Source organism: Nestor notabilis, unplaced genomic scaffold (genome assembly GCF_000696875.1).
Source record: "Nestor notabilis isolate BGI_N333 unplaced genomic scaffold, ASM69687v1 scaffold13375, whole genome shotgun sequence".
In the NCBI taxonomy this organism is placed as follows: Eukaryota; Metazoa; Chordata; class Aves; order Psittaciformes; family Psittacidae; genus Nestor; species Nestor notabilis.
In genome coordinates this window covers 131,301-154,459 of record NW_009927988.1, presented here as the reverse complement: position 1 = coordinate 154,459, position 23,159 = coordinate 131,301, and the positions used below count along the sequence as shown (strand labels likewise).

The window sequence follows — 23,159 nt, the reverse complement described above, 5'->3', positions numbered from 1 at the left end:
TGGCATGGCTGAGCTCCCAGGACCAGTAACGAGTATAGAACTTTGAAATTTGGGGTATTTGAATTTAAATACATTATGCCTCCATTAATTCAGTCCTTCTCTTCCTACAATACAGCCAACAGTATCAGCTCTAATAGAAACTCTTTTTCTACGTGCTATATAGCCAGAAAAACAACAACAAAACTCCCTGAGAGCAGTCCCCTGAAGAAAAAAAGACATAAAAAACAAAAAAGGAAAATCAGTCGGGGGAGCTGAGGTGATGTTCAGTATATTACCTTTCATCAACTATAATTAATTGAAAATAGTATGAAAACTTCCCTAATGTCAGCATGCATAATCGTTAACAATTGTTATTAGAAGATGAAAAGAAATGCTGTGTCAGGCTGAAATATCCCAAGAGTTCATGTGTATCATCTGCATATATAATGTGAACTTACTGTGCCAGACCTTTTCAGCTCTGCACAAGTACAACTGGGCTAAAAATAACTCCAGCTCGTACAAAGTTTGATGTTTTGGTGTAGATATGACAGTGGTACAAAATCACTACTAAGCTCTAGATTGCTTCAGCAAAAACAACAAATGCGTTTAAATGAATTGTGGACAGCAACAAATGACCCCCATCAAAGGCTGTGTTGTGTTTTTCAGACAAAAAAAATTCAGGTTAAAACTTGTTCTTCCTGCTTCTGTCCCGCAGCTGTCCATCAAAACCAGCTTTCTCCCTGCGGTCTATCAAATATTTCCCTCACAAATCAATTTTACACATGATCAGCCCATACCCCTACTGAGCTGAACCTCCCCGTTAATTAAGTGAAGAAATTACCATATATATTATATTAATGCAAACATCATTCAGCTAGTAATTCACGGCTGATCTGGATAATGGAAAGGTTGAACACCCATTAACCCAAGCCAACAAAATGGGTTGGCTGAGAAATTCTAGCAGGTCTCATGTGACTCTTCCCTCTAACTGCAGCTCTGCGGTATCTGCTATTGTAATAATTAAAATCCTCCCGGTAGATCAATACTGGAATCTCTTTATGGGAAGTGCCCTGATGGAAATGTCTCAAGGAAGCTGGGGCTGTGGAACTCTGAAAAATTCATTTTTTTTATCTGACAATTATCACCACACTGCAGACTAATTCAACAGTGCACCCCTCTCACTCCGCTTTGAATGCACTGGAGATTGACATCTAAAAAAACCTAACATCTCATTTTAACAAATAAAGGCACTATTTCCACATACAGTTTGGAATTATCAGCAATCATGAAACCAGACAAAAAATTAATATACATTAAGCACTTCATCTTCTGATGGCTTCCTCTGAGTCTCAGTTATCGCAGCCTTCTCCTCATTTCCTCTCTTTGTATCTTCCTGTATTGATCTCTGCCTTTTCATCTCTTGAAAAAAGGGAAAAGACATGTAAAATTATTATAAAGCTTGATATTTATGTATTGAAATGTGGACTTACATTATCAGGTTTTCATATATTTATTGTTAAATATTATTAAATCATAAGATGGGAAAACAGGTTTTATATTTTCTCCTACCTGGTCTGCTCTCCACATACTGACTGAAAGACTGGAGCTGAGTTTTTCTGACGGTAGAGTCTTTGCTGAACACAACAGGATTTCTAAACCGTTCTGCTGCTTTTTGTAATCGCTCAGCACGATGTTCCTCTGTTCCATTCTGCTAGGGAAAAAACCCAGACACGCACAGTGTCTTTTGTTTACAAACGGGAAGACACGAATTCGAAAGGTACGTTTTGGTGAGGGGACAGGACACAGCTTTTGCAGAGTAGCTTACACAACTCAGGCTGCGGTTTATATAGGATGAAAGTATCGGCTACGGGAAAAAAAGAAGATTAATTAACTTTTCCCTGTTTTTTTTTTGTTGTTTAATGTGTGGAGGCAACGCCTGGCTTTTTTGCTACATGCGCACCCTCCTGCAGGACTCTCTACTTACTTAACAGCCAGACCTATTAATTGTGACGGACATTTGCCAGAGATGCTGATTTTAAAGGAAAAAATCACAATCACTCCTTTGCAACTTTGATTTGCCAAGCGCTGCGCGTGCTGCTGCCAAGTAGCGGCGTCTCTACCCCTGAACACGATCTGTATCGTTTTAAAAGCGTGTTGCCTTTAGCCTGTCTCCCTGCCCGGTAAAGAAATCTGTCGTTTTCTGTAGTCCCACAGACTTGTATGACAAGAAGAACTAGTTTCTAATTTTATGCCCATTGAGATAAACCACTAATGCTGGATGAAGGCTAAAAGGTAGGATTATAATACTACCCCACTGAACTGCATTTCATCAGCTATAACTTTCCAAAGCCAGATTTGTAAGTAAGCCCTTTACAGCTAAGGAAACTACAATTATCTTTTCCAGAGCTTCCTATGTTAATACTGGTAACAAATTCAAATGATTCTATCAACACGAAATATCCCAGAAGACTGAACCACCGCAGTGTGTGGAAGCTGCAGATACCGAGGTGCTGTGTACCAAACAAATATTTCATTTTATACCTAATCTTTTATTATTTTTATTAAGTGTTTTGAAAGTAAATAGGGAAAGGCTAAGATGCATGACTAATAGCTAAGCCTGCTGAATGCTGAAACTGGTTATCAAAAGCTACCAAGACTTTGCCCTTCCTCTGCATTGAGACAATTGGTAATGAGGGAGTTCTCCAATGGCCTATTCTCTAGCCTCAAGGAGGCCGGGGATACACAATCCCCAAGGGAAGGTAACAGTTTATCCTTTTCCACAAACACAGAATGCCTCATTTAGAAACGTGTAAACTGCATTTTATTAAAAAACAAATCCACCTCAATGCCAAGAGCTCCATGAGAACAGATGGACACCATATATTCCTTATAATGCCGCTTTCCAACTCTTCCTTAGAAAGACGCACACAGGGATAAACTGTTAAGTTGCACCTTTTGTGGGAGCACCTTAAAAAGAAATTAACCAGCTCCTTCACAGAAGCTTTTTTTTATAAAGAGAAATACCATTTTCATCAGGTTAGGTGATACCAAATTACCCTAAGAGATGGCCTATGCCATTTGTCGAATTAAGCTTAAAAGAAGTATTGCTCATATCCCCTGGATGACTTTTCAGCTGCACTAATGGGGTGGTTATGATTCCAGTTAAATAAAAGATTGTTTCCTGTTATTAGCACAATAACCATCTGACAGCCTAAACCAGAGTCTTTACCAAAATAAACAAACATGACTAATTTTTTAGGCCTGGCAACATGCTAAAATATCAGTGTGATTAGCCAGTAAATCCCATTTTAAGAAACCTTTTTATGACTGGGGACTTCTGCCACTTTACAAATGTATTCCTCTAAGCCCACTAATTCAGTTAGCCTTTTCAATCCATTGTATTATTCTTGGGCCAGCTTCATTTTGCATTAAATCCACTGCAGAAAGCTAAATTGAACGCAAAAATCAGACTTGATCCAGGCTTCCTTTTGTTCAAAGATAGAGACCGAAAGTCCTCTGCTGCTGCCACACACTTTCATCACCAATTTATAGGAACCGACAGTGTAAGGGAAAAGCAATGAAAGTCATTGTTTTGGGACTTCAAAGCATCTCTGTATCTGGGGAAGGAAATCCTTTCAGTCAGCAGTGCTTTCCCCACAGACTGCAGGTGGGTGAAAAGTTATACCCAACTGGAAGTGCCCCAGAGCCATAGGGATATTAATGACATACAGGGACTATTTTTTTTTTTTTTAGATATATAATAGTAAGAACACAAGGGGTCTAATTAAGAAAATGAAATTGAATATTGATTGGTGTGCGCTTTATGCTGAAATGGTGAACATTAAAATAGGCAAAATGACCACATACACCACATAATCATATCTATTTTTCTCAGAAGCACTCGTTGTCAAGCACCCAAGTATGTACACCTTTAAAGTGTACCACGGCTTAATTTCAATGGAGAAAAAACAGAGGGTCAAGGCTTGGGAAAGAAGCACATCACTGAGAGTCCAATCCTGCTCATATCAAAGTCAGGGAGAGTCTCACTGCTGATTGCACCAGCAGCAGGATGCAGCCCGTGCTGCATTTCTGATTTAAATTACAGAACAGAGCAGTCAGAACTGAGAGACGACTCTTGTAAGTGTAATGCCAATTACAAGTATCAAGATCAGAAAAAAAAAAGGAAAAGTGTTGATTAATCAACAGGAAAACAACCCAGTGCATCACAAACTATGCAACAGCACTGCCATGAAGATTTTCTGCGTTTCTTACTGTGAAGGATTTGATAAGAAATCATTTTCCTCCTCACAAAGTACAAACCCAAAATCGGAACACACAGGTACTGAGACAAAAGCATTAATCAAAACTTACCTTAATGTCTTGCTCTGAGCTATCAGTTACAGCTTTCTGAGCAGCACTGGAGAGTGAATTTGCCACCTGTGGCTGAGCTTCTAGGAGCTTCTTCAGCTTCAAATCCACCAACTTACTGTTTTGTTCTGCTAAATATGCAAATACCACATACAACAGAGTGAGATGCATTTAAATGCAGAGTCGCTACAACAATGTAGCAATTTAAAAGGTAGATTTAATTCACTTTGCTATCATTTCAAGCTAAAGAAGTAAAAACTAGGAGGAAAACGATATTTTTTTGTGATTTGGATTGGTGTAGATTTGTGTAATGTACACAGATAATTCCTAAGTTTTCTCAAGAAATATATGTAGCACTCGGCTGAAAAGGTAAATGTACTTGAAGACATTCGATGAAAATTACATAAAGCAGAAAATGTTTAGTTTATGTTACTCCCAATCTGTACATACCCGTACTTTGGTATAAAAAAAAACACTTAAAGAGCTCTATATTTTAAGATGATGTATAATAATTTATCACATATTCTATGTATTGATAACCTCTCAAGTTTATGAACCACTAATTCATCCTAAGGCTCCTTGGCACAGCTTCTCAAGTATCAAAAGAGACTATTTCCAGTAATACTTTACTATGATTTATAGAATATGTTGAAGCTGGGGGAGACATAAACCGCTTCATTACTGCATCAATGGGACAGATTCAAAGACTGCCAAAGCCCCCAAACTTTTTTTATCTCTTTTAGCAACTTGAATCAGAGCCCAAAGAAATAATAGTTGAGAATTTTACCTCCCAATAATGCTCATTCTGTACGTGATCGTTGACTATATGAATTTGTAACACACCTACACACACAGTTACCTACACGTACACACATAATAAGGAGAAAGGTGTTAATAACAAACCACAGAGCAGATCTACGGAGCTAACCCTGAGTAGGAAAGCAGAATAACACACAGAAGCCCCCACACATATACCTTACATGCACTATCACATCAGGGCCTTGGGTCAAACACAGAGAAAATAGCAGTTTAGACATTTTTCTATAGGCACAGCCTGAGTTTTTCACTGTGGGCTGGTGACTTCTAGCTGGTATGGGAAGTTGATCCACAACTGTTTTGCCGCACAGCTCCTTCCAAGGTTTGGAGTGCTCCGATTCATATTAGCCAAAATCTTTTTGGCATGCTGGCAATCAAATGATGCCTGCCACCAGCAGTGACAGGCTGGGTTGGGTTATGACGAAGGATAGTTCCCCTTTCCTCTGGCACACCCAGTCAGGGTGTCCTTAATTGAGGCTCACATGTAAGTACATGCACATTCTCGTGGGTTTATACATAAACATCATGTAATAACTATGATATAAGAGGTTCACATTTTATCAGATACATTCACAGCAGTGTATGGTAGAAGTTCTGACAAATACAGACAAACACAGTATTTAAAACCAACAACTGGCAGTAAAAATAATAATAAAAAAGGTTTTCTCTTCTTGAGAGATATGGGAGGAACTAAGATCCAGCAGTCGGCAAATTAATTAAGATGGTCAATAATGATCCCAAATGTAAAATGTCCCTTACAGTTTTGTGTGTAGGTGCTCCCAGAAGATTCTGCCCTCATTAGAACTTGGTATGAATTGGCAGAATTCCACCAAAATCTGTGTACACTGATTTCTGCATCAGATTGCTTTCTGCATTATTGCCCATCCTCTTCCTTACTTGTTTGTACCTCTGGCTGCTGTGCAGACTGAACTGCAAAATGGTGTCCCAGTTTTTCTCCAGTGTCTTCCCATGGTGAAGATGAAGTGTTAGGTAGTGGGTTTTGTACCCCTGAGAAGACATCTCAGGAAAAAAGGCCCACAGAAGTAAACGTTGGTAAGTCACTGGGGCGATGTGACAGGAATATTCATTTACTGATTTTCTATTCCTCCTAAAATGAACCCATATTAACTGGAGAACTATTTGATAGGATTCTGCTCTAAATCAGCTTAATTCAAATATTGGAAATACTAAATATATTTTCTTATGTGTTTGGAAATCCTCAAGTAAAAAAAAAAAAAAAGGACATGACTCAAATCTTTCACGTTCAAAGAAGACTAGAAAGTGCAATATACACATCACTGACAGTTTAATTTACAAGGAGTAAACACTAAATGGAGTGTTTTGATTTAATATATTATGGTCCACACACATAGGTCCAGCTGGTATGGGCAGAACCAAGTCAGAGTATGCTGTAAAGAAGTTCTCTCTTGTACTGCCTTTTTCCTTGATGCTGTCATGTGCCTAGCACACTTCTCTGGGCTCAAGCTGACTTGTAGTAAGCAAAAACGCCCTGGCAGAGAAGCTCACCACACTACAAAGAGGCCTTCAGCACTCCCCAGGGCCGCTGGTAACATGCAGCCTGGTACAGAGAACAAACTCCTTCAGCAACTCTCTGCAAGCAGAGGAGCCCCTTGCTGATGGGCAATTACCTTCGTGTCTTTGAAGATCTAGCTTCTTTTAAAATAAGCATCTACCTCGTAAGATCCTGACATATTTATCATCATATTTATCATCTGAACTCCAGTTCTGCTTGATTATTTTTGAAAGGGGAAATACCACTACTATGACTTATTACCTGACCAGCATGTGATTTGATTATGCAAGCATTTCTACAAGAATATGAATGCTTTTAAAATGTGTTATTTAAAACCCCTGTTGTTTGAATATTATAAAGTAAACAAGTAAAATTCCATTCAAATTTATACCTCCATGCTCCCACTGGGGCAACAAGGTATAAATACAAGAACTGGTCCTTGGGAAGAAACTGGAGTGTTACCAAGTCTACATGGACACATAAAGCCATGTTTGCTCCTCTTCACTGAGCAGATGTCAAATAATTCCAGGATGTCAGTGCAGAGAGCAGCAGCTGTACTCACCAAGGCGACTGCTCACTCCTCTGCCTACCTCGCTTTGTTGGGACAATCCAGGCAGGGTGATTTCAGGTGGCTCTGCTTTATAAATCTGTCCTGGGGTCCCTTTCCCCATCAAACAAGCAAGACACATTTAAATCTGCCATTGTTGGAAATAATGATTTTGCTGCTGATACTCAATTTCAACTAAACATGAATGCAAAATATTCAAAAAGAATAAGCATTAGGGTTTAAAAGACTTGAAAAGACATAAAGAAATAAAGCTATGACAGAGAGAAGCAGCACATCAGTACTTATACAATGATGGAGTGTTAGTCATGCAAAAAACACAAAATAGCCATTATTTAAATTACCCGTTGAATCAAGGTCATTTTCTAGGTTAGTAAGCTCATCTCCACCTCCAGTAACAGAGCATTCAGGAACCTCCTCGTTAGTATCTATCTCAATATTATCATCATCCTCATCCTCATCTGTAGGAACATACAGTATTAAGGTTAGTATTTTCTTATGTACATGCACCACATCACTAGAAAAAAAAAAAAAAGAATGCTTTAGAGAACAAGCTGAGTTATGATAAAAATGCAAATCATGAAATAAGTCTGGAAGGAGATTTCACTTTGTCCAGTCATGGATTTATCTTTAAACTGATGCAATTCAATATACACACAGGGGGCTCTGCTGGAAACTCCTGTTACAACAAAGGTGGAGCCTGGCCTCAGCAGTGGCTGTTCTCTGTGCTGAATCTCTGGCTAACTCTGAAAAGCACACATGCTTTTCCTTATAACTCAAGTCAAAGTAATTTCCCCTAGGTTCTCAGTTCTCTATAAAGCAGAATGGTTGCCGATGCCAGCATATGGCAGGTTTGGATGGGTTTGGCCAGCTGAAGGACCTGGGAGCTGTGGTCTCTTGGGAAAGGCAGCAGCTCCAGGTACTTAGTTTCCAGCTTGGTGAGACTTGCTACTCCTTACTTTGCACAAAATATCACAGAACAGTGATCACTGTACCTTGCTTAGGTGCTAGTGTCTGATAGAAGGAGGAAAACTACCACCTGGAACATCATGATTAGCAAGTGCTGACCTCAGGTGTAGTAGCCAGAGCATGCTCCCTTACTGCACCACTTTGAATCAGCATTGTTTGCAAGCTACATACATTTTAAGTAAAATAATAATTGTAATTATACTTTATATTTTTAATGGGATCTTTCTACCGAGTTTCTCAGAGCAACTTATGAATATCACTTGTAAATGAGCCCCATAATGTTTTATGAAGTAGGCGATTATTATAATTACAATTATGACGATGATGTAGGTAAATTATGGCACAGAAAGAGTAAGTAACCTGAAGAAGATCAAATAGCAAGTGCTGAATTGTGAAGCAGATCCCAGAAAAAATCCTGACTCACATTTTCAATACAAATATATAATGAAAGTCCATAAAAGCTAGATTAGTACTTTCAAAGCACATAGCTGCATTGTTTTTACTCACTTTTAAGTCTCATATCAAATGCTATCTACACTTGTTCAGACTTATATGAACATTTTTTCCCTATGTATGCACGCATGCACGTAAAAATGACAAAAAAGAGAAGGCTGGAGTGTGTCTAGAGAAAGAAGACACATAGTAACTAAAGAAACTTTAAAACACTTCACAATAGGAAAATATACTAATTATAGGACATTGGTACATTCGAACGCCATATAAACAAAAAGGATCCTAAACATAGTACCAAGATGCCATAATCCTGAATACCAGAAGGTTGGGGAACTTTGGACCAGGACTGGTGCTGATCACTCATTATCTGTCATTGAAATACACCAAACCTCATCCCCAGACCTGAGTTTGCACTTCAGGCCCACACTGCTGACATGAAGGTCACACAGTGCTTTTCTTTACCTCTTTATCTCCACAGCCCCTATAATTCCCATTTTAGGAGCCTGTTGACTGTTTTCTACGTCTGCTACTGTTTTCTAACCAGCTGCTCCCTCAATTCCTCTGTAATTAATCAATGTCTTTCACAGACCTCTGCTGATTGAGGGTAAGGTTCTTGCTGCGACAGACAGGACCAAAGAAGCTTCCATTTCAGTCCTGTTCAACATCTGTTGCATGTATGATGAAGCAGCAGTGTGTGAAGTAGGACCCCTGCGTTTCAGCTGGCCACCATGACTTCCCTGGGCTCCTCTCCACTAATTCTCAATGGTCCCTGGAAAAGTCAGCTTTCTTCCAAACTGCCCCAGCTTGAGCCAGATGGATGGAGAACATCTCTCCCCAGCCAAACCAGCATCCATGACCAGACCTGGGACCTGACAGATGGTGCTTCAGGTGTACAACTGCATGGCCAGAAACACTCAGGACTCTCTGCAACATCCTTTTTGTTCCCACTTAAATTCACACAGATTGTTCTGTGATCTGGACTCTAGTTGTTTCAGGTAGTGCAGACGTAGGTCACCAAGTAGAAGGGCATGGTGTGATCGTCATAGAGAAAGGATGGGGTAAAAAGCAGGCTGAAGAGAAAACAAAGAACACTAAAGCAGCAACAATTCTGAAGTTCTGAATTTTCTTCAAAGCATCTCTACTTTTTCTAATGAGGAGTCAGACTTCTCACATGATTTTGTGATTGTGTCAGAGAAATTCATTGGCACTCAGGCCATGGTACTCTCAAAGACATCCTGGAGATCACAGTGACACTGAAAAAATGACTGGGCTAACAGCAGCAAAGGGCCACGGACATTTGGAAGAGGCGGAAGAGAAAGAAAGAAGGGCACTGCTGCTGCTGGGGAAACCAAATCCACCTCAAGCCTAAAGGCAGACAACGACTTTCCAAAGCACCCAAAGGAGTCAGCTCCCAAGGTCAGCTCACAACTACCAGTCATCCAGCAGGATGCTGGATGTGTCAAAACAAGCTAAACAAGATGACAGGGTTTAAGACTGCTGCATACTAAGGGAACGCTTAGATTAGATTATTTGATTTTCTTTAATTTAATGTAGCGAGACCAGAGGCCCTGTCTTTGACACCACCATTTTAGGTAACAAAAGAGATGGGAATGTTGAAGACACCAGTTCCTAGTGTCAAATAATGACCTGACCTAGTAGTTAATTTAAAGTTGGCAGGCTTCGACTGAATATGATTATCAGGACATTTACACTTTATTAAACAAAAAAATAAATATTCAATTAAAAGCATTCATTGGAAGTAATTTCAGAAATTTTCAACTATCTTTCAAAATCTACAGATTCCTTGCTTTACAGTCCTCTACATTTTGTTGGTTTTCTTTCCAGTCCGATGTTCTTCCAGTGTATTAAAAAGGGAAATGTGTTTAGGGAGCATGTTACAACAAGATTTTGCAGTTAGAAATTATAAAAGGAACAACGTAACGAAGAGATAACATATCTTTTACGAAAAGCACAAATTACTAGTGTGAAAAACTTAAAGCACTTGGTCTAGAACCAAGGCACAAATTTAGAAGAGTGCTAAAGAACTGCTTCCTTGAAAAGTATGGAAACGTGGATCCTACTAAGACAGCAAAGCTTTACTATGTTGTGAAGAAACAAACAAAATTAAAGATAAAAGGATTAAGTCAACAACTAAACAGCAATGACCATTGCCTAGACAGCCTGAACTGCAGTCCGGACTGAAGAGAGCAAAGTAAGAATCTTTTGGAACCAAATGGGGATGCCAGAATATTGGTGCAAAAAAGATCCAGAGGCATTTTATAGCTCCTATGTCTTAATATTCAGATTAAACTCAGGCATAATTTGTGGTTAAACTGATATTCTCTTGAGTTGGTTTAAGCTTGTCCACATGTGAAGGAGTTGCAGTAGACTGCATTAATTTCTAGATGAAATTAAAAAGGAACTATTTGCATAGAAAGGTAAAAGTATTGATGGGGTTTGGATCACATTAGAGGGAGAAGCATATATAAACTGCCACTGGAGTTGCATGAACAGTATTTGCTCTTTAGGGAAGAAGCCTCCAGCCTCCAGGATTGTTTCTGGGAAATCCTTCAAGCTTGTGAATATTCAGATATTGAGTTTATTTACTTTCACGTATGGAGTTCATTTTTAGTCTACAGGATGTTACAGGAGCATCTGAACAGTAATAAAGGAAGCAAAGGCAGGGAATGGAAGAAATGCAGGATCTTAAGACTTAAGATCAGTATACACGAATCCAATGTCAGGACACTGAGGACTACACACAGTTTTATAAGTTGGAGACTAAGCACAATAAGTAAGCCTGAGCTAGCATGTACATTTCCCCAAATAATTCCTTTGAAGTAGAATCTGTAACATACCCTGAAAATTTTAAGCATACAAGTGCAGGGTAATGCCAGCTGGTGCTTGCTGGTGAGTTTTTAATTGCTGTACACCTTTCCAGCTTTTGTTATTAATTCCAAAATTTTTCAAATCTGTTTTTTATCTTGCATTTGGATACTCCTATTCCTGTGGTTTTCCCTCCCTGCTCCCCTAGCATCGCTTTGCTGTGCTGTCTTGTGTTTGTCCTCTTCTCCCCTCCCAGTTCTGCCTATTTCTGGCACTTTTTACACCAAAGCTTCTTCACACTATGTCTGTCTCACCCCTCTATCCTCTCCTTTGTTTCCTCCCTCCGCTGTCTACTGACCACCTCCAGATCTAAGACACAACCTTACAAAGATGCCATCTTAAATGAAGGATGGAGATGTGCCAAAGAGTAAAGAAAGCATGCTACCCAAATCCCAAAGGAGTAGACGGGTGTCCCACTGCACGGAGACAATACCTAGATAAGATGTCAATTCATTTGTCCCGTCGCTGCTGGGAAAATGGAGGATATTTGGATTCCTATCTCAATACTGTCCCTGGACCCATCTCAAGGCATCCATCCGCTTATCAGCCTGAAGCTAGTAGGACATCTAATAAATTTGAAGCTGCCATCCCAAACCCTCTGGCAGTTGGCAGGAAAAAGTATTTTCTGTCTCACTTGCCAAATAGCCTATGAAAAAGACTGGATTTTGTAGCAAAGGATGCTGCTTATCCAGGAAAGTTTCAACTTGCCATAGGCATTTGAGTTTTTCAGACCATGATTAAATAAAGCCTTTTAATAGAGAATGTAGCACCAGTGCCAAAGCATGGAACTCTTAATGAACATATAGAAACACTGAAAGAGATCACATTTTCACCCACAATGGTTAGCAAGAAGATAGTCTTTAAAAACACCAAATCCCAAAGCTGAAATGTCACTTTTTTTGTGGAATAACTGAACCGAGAGAGAGGAAAATGATTTGGCCCATTCCCTTTTTGTAAATTAAAAGGTAGCAATCAATGCAGAAAAAGAGATTAATGAAACATAACGGACAAGAGAGCTGGGAAGACATAAGATATTACTATACGCTTGTCTTAGGTATCGTACAGGGAATACAGGACTACACACAGAAAAAACCTACCACATGTGAATGTAGTCAGGGGCAATATTCAGAATCCAGTTGTAAAAAGGACACTGTCCATTAAATCTTAGGTTTTGGTGGAAATAAAAAAATGAAAGAGACTAAACCCAGAAATAATTATAATTTACTTGGTTTATACAGCATTGGTGCCGTTTCACAGAACTGCTGCACTTCAGAAGGACAAATTCCTTGAGTGGAGATATAGCACGACACCTGACATTGCCAGTGGTGTGGCGTAAGTATATGGAAGATGGGCCATAAGGAAAACGTTCCAAGAATGAGTAAGTATAAGGAAGTGCTATAAAATGCACATTGACTTGAGAAGAGTAAAGAGGGATAAAAGGAGACAGGCTGGCAGTCCAAAAGACGCTCCAAAAGCTTGGCTGAACTACTGTATGAACAAAGGAAAAACAACATAGGAAATATAAACCAAGGAGATAAGTCAAAGCACATGCAAAACCAAAAAGCAGTGAAATTGTTATATTGGGTAAAACCCCACAGGTCTAGTGCTGATACCTTTATAAACAAGTTGTCATCAGTACTGTCTTTTCCTTTAATAACACTGAAAGTCTCTGAGTGTATATGCTACATATATATATATTTATTTTTTTTTAATATATATATGCACAGTTACCTCTGAGTCTGTTTATAAACTGAACAAAGGGCAGGAAAAGCAATGGCAAAATTCAGAGGAAAATATGAAGAGTCACTGTGACAAAACAGGGTAGCTACTATTCAGCTGAGCACTCAGGATATACCCAGAAAGTGTACCTTACTTGGAGGGGAGAGATGGCAGCAACAGCTATGTACAGGCATGATGAAATAGTGAGGGGGGAGTAATTGTCTTTTTATAAATTGTGAAGAGAGATGAAAAACACCACAGTCTACTTAATATACAAGTACTGTGTCATTTTGCTCAGCCTCACTCCTTCCCCATCAAGGATGTGATTTCCCTCTTTACCATGAAAATGAGTTACGTGTGCAAGCTGGACAAAGAGCAGAAAACTGAAGACCAGACCCAAAGGGTCTGCTTTTCTCTTTAGCTTATGTGTTAGTATGAGAAACACAATTTGCCCTTAGAATATGTAGAAGACACTAAAAGAGCCGGAAGTCTGTATTGAAACTTGTGCTTAGCACCCATTTGATTTTGAGTGACACTACATTACTCCAGCTTGTAGCACTGGCAGGTATATGAATTTTAATGACATTTCAAAGTCAGTTTAATAACATTATATCAATATTAGAACTCAAAACCTGTAAAGGCAAGTGGTATGTCAAAAGACTGCCATTAAAATCAAAAGGTTGTTGCCCCCACCTCCCATGATCTGCCTCTAAAATTATCTTCTCAAGCAGTCTTTTGAACACATTTAATATAAAATAATGATTCTTAAGCATTTCTAATGTTGTTTTTCCCCAAAATTACATTCATACTCCTATATAAAAATATATATCGAAAAGATCTTAACCAACAATCATAAAATTCTACAAAACTGTGGGTAATGACAAATCTGTAAATAACGGGCCTTCATAGCATCTACTTCTTCAATCACATATATGTTTTTCTTGGAAGTGTTGGAAATTAAGTGATCACAACGGTGATTTAGGAAACATATCTACAGCCAGGTCTTTCGATATGTGCACCTGATGAACAATAATGTTTTGAAGTGTGAATAGAAGTGATACCCAAAAAGGTCTCTGGTTTCTAGGTTGCCATAGGAATAAGATACAAGGTTCCTCAGCTCACCTCCAGATGCCTTTGACCTTTCTTTCAACTTTTCTGCAGCCATTTCACTGTAGCTGGGAAGTTCTGACATCTTCACTCCAGATCGAGCTTCTGCTATTAGCTGACGAGCTCTCTCTCTCAGCTGCCGACGCCGCTCTTCATCTTGCTGCTAAGATATATTGAACAGTTGCCAACTCAGTAATTGACAGAAATGCAATTTCATTCTCAATCTGATCATCATGATAGTAACTGGTTTACAGCATGGTGCTTGGCCCACATTATAAATAGGATGCTCGATATCAGTTAGGTGTCTCACCACAATTTTTAAAGACATCCATGAATCAGATTATTTTTTAAAAACATTCCCCAAATTATTAATGTGTTATGAACCTAACTATTTGCAATTTAAAACATTTATAAATTATTTCATATAAAAATAACTTGATGAAAATTCTCAGACACTTCTGTCTCAAAGTAGTAACTACAAAAAGTTTTATCGTGGCTATAAAAATGGTCTTACTAAATTGAATGACTTGTTTGGGTAATATTCTCTCATAGAACTGAAATGAGAAGTCAGATGTTGCTCTCAGTTACTCCAGTCATCAAGCTGACTTCAAAGTGTAAAATGACATCAAATCTGAGGCATGGAAAGAAATCTAATCCTTCGGCTTCAATGGATACATCTTTTAAAAGAAAACCCCAACAAACCGAAGAAGATTAATGAAAGAACAATAGATGCCAGAGCAGAAAAGACTTTGCATTGCTTTAAAACATTTTACTAGTGGGGCTTTGGTCAGTAATTAAAGAGATCATATTGGAACCATCCCAAACAGTGCTGCCCCACTATAGCTTGTGAAGCACACTAGTATTTCAGTTACATAAATGAGCAAAGATTCACAGCATAAAATTCTGGAAAAAGACTAATCCACCCTATGAAAAAAAAACCTAATAAAAAGATGTGTTTAAACGTATCTATAAAAACCCATTAAGACATAATAGAAATAATTCCAGTTTCCACCTTAACCACATGATTTTTTCAAAGTTAGGATTGTTTCCCCCCTGCCCTCAGTATTAGAAACACTCACAAGCATAACACAGTTTGGCTTTAAATCAAATCTGCCGGTAAGTTTGTATTATTGACATAATGACCGGGATAAAACCCAGGTACAGGCAGTTGACCCGAACTAAGTGGGATATTGCAAACTGCTGAATTTTGGAGAGCTGTCCTGGCAGCCTTCCCACCAACCCAGAAACTGAGCATCTCACACCTGCAGATGCTGGTGAGAGCTGCTGCTAAGTGCTATTTAGTTTAAGCAATTATTAATAAAACAAGTGCAAAATACTAATTAGGTACATTTTAGCCATTTCCATGTAAATTGTTTGTTTGTAGCTATTTACTCAGCATTGTTCTCGGCACAATGGAAAAAATGCAAATGACTGAATCAGAATGCAGCCCTAATGGGACTTTCTGTTTATAACCATTAGCCCAGAGGTGTGCTGTAATTCAATCCTCCAGCAGCAAGATTTAGCCTCATTAACAGCTTGCATGGGCAGGTTACAACTCATAAAACCCTACAGTAAACAAAGTATATGGACACAGCACAATATCTTGTCTCTGAGTGACAGAACCCTGATTCCCTATCAGATTGCCTTGATTTACTTTTCTCCTAATGTCCTTCCCCTGGAAAGACAATTCTGCCTGGGCCCTGCAAGGCAGCGGGATGGCACATCGGCTTTGTTTGCTTTCTCACCCTTTAACTTCCCAGAAGGCACAGAGCAACAGTTCTATCAAAAACTTATTTGGTAAAGTACACATTAAAGAGACAACTAGAAAGCTTCTCGCCACCTCCCCCCCCCCCGCTCCTATGCACTATAATAGATCAATTTAATTTAATTTCTAGCCAGCCAACTGACACAGCAACCGATTTTATTTCGACCCGTGGTATTTGGTAACATTAATTACATTGAATTTTACATGAAATAAAACTGCTCAAATCTACTATTCGTAATTCCCGGGATATAGGAACTTGTGGGTTTGACTTCAATGACTTTTAAGAAGGAATGTGCAAAATTTGTGTTAAGATTCCCATGTGGTTTAACATCAAACAATTTAATATACTACAGCAGACATAGTTTAAAAAAAGGCCAGTTACATGTTTGTGACAAAAATGCCCCCATCTAAGCAGGCCGATTCCCCCCTCTCCTTTTCTCCCCTCCTCCTGCAAGAGAACTTGTATCCTGAATTATTAGCATAGTCATTAACATCCCGGGGATCTCCAAGCAAACACAGATTACTGTGGCTTGTGTTTGTGCTGATTAAGCCAATCATCACCAGCAGATAAGAGAAAAAACAGGCTAGTTCTTGCTTAAATTCAATTCAGGTATTTGAACCCACAGTTACAAGCAGTTCCTCCTTAGCAAAGGAAACACTGGTGGAAGGAGCAATGAAACGGAGAGTGTTAGAAGTAGGTAGATTAAGTTTTGAGGTAGAGAACAATTATTAAACAGCAAATCAATCACCTAGATTTTGGAATGGAAGTGCTGGGGATAAGTATGGAGGCAGGAATACAGATATTAAAAAAAAAAAAGAAAAGAGAGGAGACACGAAGAGAAGCTCTGCACCAAGAAAGGACCATGCAAACACGTACAGCGATTTTCTTCCTGTACAGTTGAAGAGAAAACTCAGTAAAGTCTTTCACCCTCTGACATGAACCTGACATGCCAAAGAGACATTGAAGTTTGCTCTGTTATTTTCCCCCAATTACTTTGTAATGGTCTAAAGATCTGCCATGCGGATGCACAGCGAGGAAAACTTCACCATTTAAGGACAAACTCTTCAAGAATAAGTAATGTAATTCCTTGTTTCCCTCCTATAAAAATGTATTGGTATGCAATTTTTATATTTCACAGTTCACCGACATCTCGGCAAGCTTTCTTCCACTGCTTCAATGGTGCTACTTTTAATTTTATCCTCCTTAGTCCTAGTAATTAAAGTGATCAGCAGTGGCATCCCAACGGCTTTGACACAGCTACAACCCCCTAGCAGACTCCAGCTTTTAAGGGGAAGGGGAAGAAAAAAAGGACGGGAGTTTCATTTCACTGGAACAAGAAAATCAAGCTTCTCCAATCCTCAACTTTATCCAATTGTTCTTTCAGCAGCCTTTGGATCTTAAGAAACAAATAAAAATGGCTGCCATTAGGGGGTCCTTTTTGTACTCGCCGCAGACGGCAATGACTGACATTACTTTGGCCAAAAATGATGTCGTGGATTTGGGAAGGTGGATTCGAATGGGAAACACTGGAGGGGCAGTTTCCGAGATCATTAAGCAGCTGGCGATGTTGCTCAGTGGCGGCAGAAGCCGAGAGCTGACCAACTCAGTAAGATACTGAGAGTGGCGGAGTTTAAAACCCATGTTCTTAAATCACTAAAAATCCTGCAATCTTTGTGTTTTCGGAAAAAAAACCCCAACCCAAACCCTCTGCCAGGGATTTTCAGTCATCCTTTGGCAGAATTTTGGGAAGATCCAAACTGAGTCTACACCAATAGTCTGGTAATGTGTTATCCTCTCGCTATAAAAAAATATAATCCTGTGAGCTTCATTTATTTCATGTTTAAAAAGAATTTTTTTCCCCCAGTCTATAGACAGGGTAAAGAAAAGTGGTAAATTAGTGATACTCCACAGCAACAAAATTAAACCAGAACTGTACCTATGAGGGGGAGCGATTCCCATAGCTGTAGGTTTCAAAATTGTCCGTGGTCTGCCTCGAGTGCACAGCACATCTAAGAGAAAGAACTTGACTGCCACCTCTTTCATCATGAGACAGGAAGAACGGCTCTGTTATTAGCCATTCAGAAAGAAAAAGACTTCTGTGCTTGTCCAGAGGCAAGGATTACCAAAATGTACCTATTCAGTTAGTAGACAGAATAAAAAATAAAAAAAAATAAAATTACACGAGTTTTAAAGGTTTTGGCAGGCTGGGTTTTACTGTGACCTTGATCGGCTCTTGTCTGAGTAAATAGGATTTGGGATGAAACATTAAAACTGTTTAGCGGATCTTTTCAAACCATTTCAAACTTTTCTTATGTTGGTTTATAATATAACCAGACATGCTTGTAAATGGCCACACCTGCTCATTTCTCTGGGGATGGCCTGATCTCTGCCTTTTCTAACAAAGAAAGGACGGGAGAAAAAAAATCAGCCTTTCTTGTTGCAAAACAGAGTGGAAAGTCAAAATCTTTCTCAAGTTTGTCCCATCTGGTCAGATTAAATCTTTGATCACCCTGGGGACCACATTCATGTTTGGTCTCCACTACAGTTTCAGAACAGCTCAAAATACACAGGTAGTGAGCAAAATATGAATTGCTTTCCAGGGAACACTCGACATAAAAGTGCACTAGTGGGCTTTGGATTTCTGTGCTAGTCAGATTGTAGGAAGTGGTCAGCAAGGACAGACAAATATCATAGATATTTTCTGCCTTCTGCATGGTGTCTACATCAGCTACCTTACTGCCAATAAACTGTATGTAGCTTGAAAACATTTTTTCGTGAATGTGTATCACAATATACATCAAATCACTTTTCATAAAGAAGCAGATATTGGCTTATGATCTATGGCACTGGTGGACTAATAAGACAAGACAGAATGAAAACACAAGTAGCCCATAGTCTAAAACTGCAAGAATCACAAAAAATATCTTAACAAAGCTATCCCTCTTACGAAAAAAAACCTCCCGATATTCACAATAAAATGGGATTGTGTGGCTATAAAATGGAAAGCATCTCCTTAAACCTAGGAGGAATTTTTAAAGAAATGCTAGCCAGCAACTTTTTATTTCTTTAAAAAAAAATTGTAATCTATGTTGTTCTGGAAAATCTACAATTCTTTTGGTACAGTACTGCTGGTGTGAGGAATGCTGGCTGTAGAAAAGCAACCCATTGATAATTTAATTCCTTGTGTCATTGTGAAATTGAGAAACTCTTGGTATACTGAATGAAAAAAAAATATATATTTGAAAAAAAGAATGGCTGACTAAGTAAGTATCACCTTGTGCTACATCCAAGGCCTCTTGCTGGTTGTCTGGCTGCTCTTTTGTAGGCAAAAAGGAGCTGAACGCTTTCTGGCTCCTTAGATCTGGCCCAACAAATGCACTGCCAGTCATGCACATGGATCCAGCTTAAAACCCAGTGTGAGCCTAAAAGAAGCTAGTCAAACTGGCACCTACTCATGCAGAAGGAGATAGATTTGTCATGACAGGCTGATTATTCAATGTAAAGAAACAGTTTAGCTTTTCTAATCTGGTACAAATACATCTTTCTCAGAGAAAAAAGTAAAAGGTCTAACAGTTCAAGTATTTAAAGTAAAGAAACCAACAAAAAAATTGTAACGTCAAAGTGAACCATAGGTATTTGTGCTAGAGCATTCTGCAAAACAGCCCTGCAGTTCTATTCAGATAAATAAGATTTAACCCGTTTAACTCTTTAGGAGCTGCACATCTATGTGATCAAGGCGAGCATTTCTATTTCACACTGCACTTGGCTCTACGGCAAGTTTTAAGGACAGGCTGAAATATCTAATTCCAAACACACTTCCTGTTTTCCTCCTCTTCTCGCTCGCCTGCACTGATATTAAGAGCGAGGCACTCTCCTGGTGAACAATGCGAGGGCAGCCTTGCCTACCGACGGGGCTCCCACATAGACCATTGGGAAAGTCGATCTAAACCAAAAGCAGCAACAGAGCCCTACGCTAACTTATTCCCTGGAATTTTCTCTGCTTAGGCAAGTTTGTGCTCTCCCTCATCTGCAAAGTATAATTAAGGTCAATAATCACCTAAGGCGTCGGGATGCAGAAGCTTGTTATGCCTGTCACCATGCTTGTCAATGCTATTGGCATTACCCACAAACAGGGTCTCAAGCACGCAGGCTGAGATATACACTGAAATAGCGCCATCACCCAGACAGGACATAACATCCGATCTGAGATCAATAGTCTGAAGATGGCATTTGCTGTGCCTTTCCACAGCCAAGTTACAGACAGAAGTTAAAGAAGCTGCTTACTCATTGTAGGAGTCAACATTCGTCGAGCTCCACTTAAGGGATTTTCTCTTGTGTAAACTTGACTTTATAATTTAAAAAAAAAAAAATCGTGGCGTTATGAAACAAAGACTTTTGGCAAGTGTTTGGGATGCGTAAGCTGGAGAGCCACATCTTTCAGACTGCCATCCTGGGAAGCTTCCTTCTCAGGCGGGCAACCCTCCGCCAAGGGAGCAGGACTTGCCCTCCTGAGGAATGCTCCCGGTTCACTCCCAGCCAAACAAAGCCGAGCGGGCTGCAGGGTGCCTCCGAAAGTTGGTGTGTATATGTCCCCCTGCTTCTCTTAATTTCTGGGGGAGGGAGGCAGGATCCCAGTCTGCTTGTGTGTGATGAGAATGGAAAGAACAAGTGCAAACCTTCTGCTTTCCTCGATGCTATTTTGCTGGGGTTTTTTGAAAATGTCCTGCAAACTGCTGGCAGCTTTTTTTAATGGAAAATACCAATCGCCTAGGATCTATACCTAGCCTTTTGCCAATAATGAGAAAACTTCACCTTCTGTCCCCAGCAATTCTTAGGAAATCTTTTGCTGTTATTCCTACAAATCCAATTACAGATTGTTGAGTAGCTAGTGGAGTAAGCTTATTGAGGAGTGTCACATCACTAAGTCGTGCGTATGTGTTTCAGTTTGTAATGTGGTCTGAGCCGCTGTAGAGGTGTCAACTTAAAATGCAAGTAAGTAGCAGAACAGGGCTAATCCCAGCCACTACTCCCCTGCAGCCAAATTGTAGCGCAATGAATGACAGTGGAAATGCAAAGATGCCACTGTGCTTATCACACACAGCCAGATGGTGGACCTGGATCAATGCACACATGCCACGATCAATGCATTTGATAAAGAATTAAGAAGAAAACTGTACATGTTATCAAAGAACTTGTACATGGCATAATTATGATTCTGCATGTGCTTACTGATGATATTGGAGACTCAGAGGCAGGTGATAATGAAACTGATAGGAAGAAATAGCTTAAAGGCTACAGCATATGGCCTCAGCACTAAGAAATCTTGTCAAATAGTTCAGAAAGCTTTTTTAACTGTTATTACAGGCTGCTCATAGTGCAAGCTGGTGGCAATGTTTTAATTTCTTTTTTTAAAACCTGAAATGTCAAAAAGTTACAAAAGCTGTACTTTTCAGAATGGTTCAGAAAATAATTAAGACACTATTGTGTTTTAAACACAGAGGAAAAAGAACAACTACAGGTAGCGAGAGCGATCACAATTTTTTGGGGATGGCGGTAGTTGAGCGGTTTTTTATATATATAACTCCATGTTCCCTGAATAAATGTATTTAGACTTTAAGGGGGCTTGTGGCGGTTTAAGGAATGTATCTGGGTAGCAATTTGCATTCAGCACACCAATTTCTACAGATACAGTTTCGATATTATTTCTCGTATAATGTAGAGTAGTTCCCTGCTACTGTTTGTGCTCTATCAGCTGCATAACAGCCTTCTTGGACATGAAAGAGGGTAATTAAAAATTTGTGGAAAATAAAGTCTAAAGTAATTTTAAAAAGCATATACATTTATAATGTATAAAAGGTACCCAAAATACAAATTCTCATGCTCCAGTTGATAGATGAGCTGTCTAATCAATGCCTGGACGTAACTTAAGTGCTCTCATTAGTGTGAAGACCTTCAGGCTAAATAAGACTAAATCCCTTAAAAATTGCTTCTGCAATAGAAAAATCCCCCTTACCATTTTCCTCTGCCTAAATCATATCAATTAAAAAGAGAGCGAGGGAGGGAGGAAGAGAGAAAGGCATTTTCACATGACTTTGTTTTAACTGACACTCAAAAAACTATCTTCTGAATCCAATTTAAAATGTTTCAGCAAAAAAGTTCATTAGCAATCAAAGAAACAACAACAAAAAATATCACTCTGAATTCAGTTTCTCTTTCACTTTAAACCTTCAATCAGCATGAAGGCATATAATGCCCACTGAATCCTTTACCTTAACTTTTTTTTTTCTTTAGACCCCCAAATATTTAATAAACACTGCAGTTTTCCATAAAGTTATAAAATCCAGCAAAGTGAGCCTCCAGAAGAGTGAACCATGTATTTGTTTGCAGCAAGTTGAGAAGGGACACCCTCCCCCCCCAACCCCCGAATTTCAATTTGTCCTGACAAACCATTGGGTATTAAATTCTAAAGGCACGCAGAGTGCATAAAGAACTGATGGCTTGATTAGCTCTTGTGGTGCAATTGAAGGAGCTGTCTCTCTCCCCGCTTCTCCATTTTGAGAAACACTTTGATCTCCGTTCAAGTCAATTCATGAACATCAACTGACAAGACTGCATGAAACACCCCAATGGTTAGGCCCAAACTCGTAGCAAACTATTTGGTTTCATTAAGGCTTCAGGAGAAGTGACCAGTGACAGTCCTTTCATTCAGAAGCCAACAGGCAAGTGACTATTTAAACTTTAATGTGCACAATGTACTGCTGAAGGCCACTACACCTATAGTCAGTCACTCAAGTATGAATGCCTTTACCTACTATTTTGTGACATGTGAACTACTAAGTGCAGCTGCATTCTCATTAATGCATTCGCCCAGATTTGTTTGCAGGACTAAAGAGACTATTCGCAGTATTTCTGGGGGTAGAAATGACTGTATCTTCAAAGGAAGGTAGAACAGCAGGTGCTATATAAAAGCCAGCGATTAAAAAAAGATTGCATTTTT

The 23,159-nt window shown here is 39.2% G+C and overlaps 1 protein-coding gene across 1 annotated transcript in view; it reads right to left on the bottom strand.

The window, feature by feature from the left end:
- Window positions 1-23,159, bottom strand: part of EHBP1 (EH domain binding protein 1) — a gene marked incomplete at its 5' end in the record, with an annotated part of 184,322 nt that overhangs the window by 30,885 nt on the left and 130,278 nt on the right. The window contains 5 exons of the mRNA XM_010014312.1: window positions 1,292-1,398; window positions 1,549-1,687; window positions 4,351-4,475; window positions 7,607-7,723; window positions 14,412-14,559. Coding sequence (XP_010012614.1) covers window positions 1,292-1,398; window positions 1,549-1,687; window positions 4,351-4,475; window positions 7,607-7,723; window positions 14,412-14,559 — 636 coding nt within the window. The remainder of the gene's footprint in view (window positions 1-1,291; window positions 1,399-1,548; window positions 1,688-4,350; window positions 4,476-7,606; window positions 7,724-14,411; window positions 14,560-23,159) is intronic.